Source organism: Chanos chanos, chromosome 4 (genome assembly GCF_902362185.1).
Source record: "Chanos chanos chromosome 4, fChaCha1.1, whole genome shotgun sequence".
Classification (NCBI taxonomy): Eukaryota; Metazoa; Chordata; class Actinopteri; order Gonorynchiformes; family Chanidae; genus Chanos; species Chanos chanos.
Window position 1 is genome coordinate 48,703,536 of NC_044498.1, and position 2,500 is coordinate 48,706,035.

Consider the following 2,500-nt stretch of genomic DNA (forward strand, 5'->3'; position numbering starts at 1 on the left):
GAGTTTGTATGTGAGTGCGTTTCTGTCACTCACATAGTGTCCTTGTGAAAAGATCGGCCTACTGAATGTGTTAGTACGCCTGGCAATAGGATTAGACCTTGCAATCATTGTTTCTTCATAGTTGTTTTTATCAGATACATGCCTGTGATATGTCCTAACCCAGACATGAACATGAAGCCAGAACCAATGAACTCCATCTTCGATGCTATGTATTTGTTTTGTCCTTGTCCTCTGAATTGTAGAGGTTGTTGTCTCATAAAATATACAGCAAATCAACTTCTTTTCCTGTGGAATGAATTAGACTCTTCCATCTTCCTCATCTTCCCCTTTCTCTTCTCTTAAGTACAGAATTGTTTCCTCTTTCAATTGTTTGTCATGGAGAAAAACAAAGAGGGCTCTTATAATGGTTTCTCCGTTGTCACTGTATTGGAGTTGCGACCCCAGCGTGAGTTGTGTGGAGTAAAGTAAAAGAGAGTGTTTCCGTTTCGGCTTTTTTTTTGTAGAAAGCAATTAAGGCCCCGCGGAGGTTTGGCCGACTATAAGATTTACTGCCACATAGATGAAGTAGGATAAGGAGATTGGTCGCTCGTTTGAAGCAGCCTGAATTTCCATTGATATGTGCAGTGAGTCATCATATTTTCGGTGGAGGTTGTAAAGGCAGGGGAGAGAGAGAGAAGAGAGAAGTTCATTTTGTCTTTTCCTCCAGAGTATAGAGGAAAGAGAGGGAGAGAGTTCAGATAAGAGCTGGAGAGGATCCATATTGACTGTTGGAGGAGGAATAGTCATCTCTTCCTTTACAGTGTCTCTTTTCTACACTCTTTTTTTTTTTTCTTCCTATGCTCTCCCTACGCTCTGCTTGGCTTCTTTTTTATTTTCTTTTTTTCTTTTTTCCTTTGCAGTCTGTGGAATTAGTTTAGAATTTACTCTCTTCATTTGTGAGTTTATGAGTGAACTCCGTTTATAGTGCAAATGCGCACATTTATGCGTGTGTGTGTGTGTGTGTGTGTGCACATTTGCATTGGGTTTGCAGCGGTATTTCTGATTGAATCTCTCTGGGAGAGTTGAAAGTTTTCTCTGAAGGCCTGTGCAAAAAAACATCTGCAAGGTTTAGCTTGATCCTTCGGCTGCTTCACAAGTTTACGACTGACCTCCCTCGAAATCTCCCTGTGAAAACCATGTAACCACCCTCCCATTGATCCCTCTACTGGAGCTGTTGCCACAGCGACAGCAACCACGGTGAGGGGGGTGAAAGCTGGGGGTGTATCGACACTTCTGGCCAGGTGCAGCAGGGACGTTAAAGAGCTACTAAACTATGTGTATTTCCACACCACAGCCGACCAATCAGAGAACTCCTTTGTAGAGAGCCAGAGAGAATAGTCTGGCAGTATCACACCTCTGGTGAAAACGCTAAAAGTGTGACTGGAACAAAATGAGTGAGAGATTTAAACGTAGTACAGGTTAGATACAAACAGAGGCGGGGACGTTTACAGGGTACGTTTTGCTATCTTGAGTGGAAGATAGAGTGAAAAAAGATTGTGCTCTCTACCATTCACACTTTGCCTGTGCTGATCTAAAATTAGACGTGAAAAAGAAGTTTAATAAAGATTTCTGAAACGACGACTTCTTATCACGTTACTGTCGGTTGCTCACTAGACGTCTGAATAACTACTGGGTATGAAGCTCGTTGAATTGACAAATCAAAAAAATAACATCATTAACTTTTCCATTTGTCTCCATTTTGTGCCAAAAAAGAAATATTTTACAGCATGGCCTTGTCTGTCAAAACCAAGACTCTCATTTTTTTTTTTTTTGCTAGTCTTAACGCTTGGATCAATTTTTCTTCTGTTTTATAACTGTATTTTTCAGGACATGAATGACTTCTCTCCGGTCTTCAGTCAAGCCATTTATAGAGGCATGGTGGCCCCCAATGCAGAAAAGGGAACAGTCATCACGACTGTGTTTGCAGAAGATAAGGATCCTCCTGTGAGTATTCAGCATTCACATGATCATATTATGACCGCAAAAAAAGTAACTAGAACCATATGTCTAAACGGACAATGTTAACATTGTCCCTTTGCATCTTTAACAAGAATTTTTTTTTTCTCTTTGAGTATAACTGTCAGTCAGTGTTGCTAACAGGCTTCACCGAGGTGGCGGAAAAGAAAAGTTCTGGCAGCACGAATGCGGGAACAGAATGTTCAGATTGTGGAAATGTTCTAAAATTCACTCCGAGTGATCCCAGTGATAACTGCTGTTATCGGTTTTGGCCGTTTTCATCGTAATTGATGTAGCGCGGACGTGCCATTCACACACACTTAACACTTTTTTTTTTTTTAGTACGTAATTGCGTTTTTTGGATGAGACAGGCCTTAAACCTTGACGATGCTGACCGGCACCCACCGGTCTATATTAAAAGCTAACGACCACATTAGAGGCTGGAGAGCGTCAGAGTGAAGCGCGCTGATCGCTTTAGCGCAAGATTGGCTTGGACGAATGTTGA

General features: G+C 41.5%; 1 protein-coding gene across 1 annotated transcript in view; it reads left to right on the forward strand.

Moving 5' to 3' along the window:
- pcdh15a (protocadherin-related 15a) overlaps positions 1-2,500 on the forward strand; it is a 168,605-nt gene that overhangs the window by 115,495 nt on the left and 50,610 nt on the right. The window contains exon 21 of the mRNA XM_030772403.1: positions 1,867-1,983. Within this exon, the coding sequence (XP_030628263.1) occupies positions 1,867-1,983 (117 nt within the window). The remainder of the gene's footprint in view (positions 1-1,866; positions 1,984-2,500) is intronic.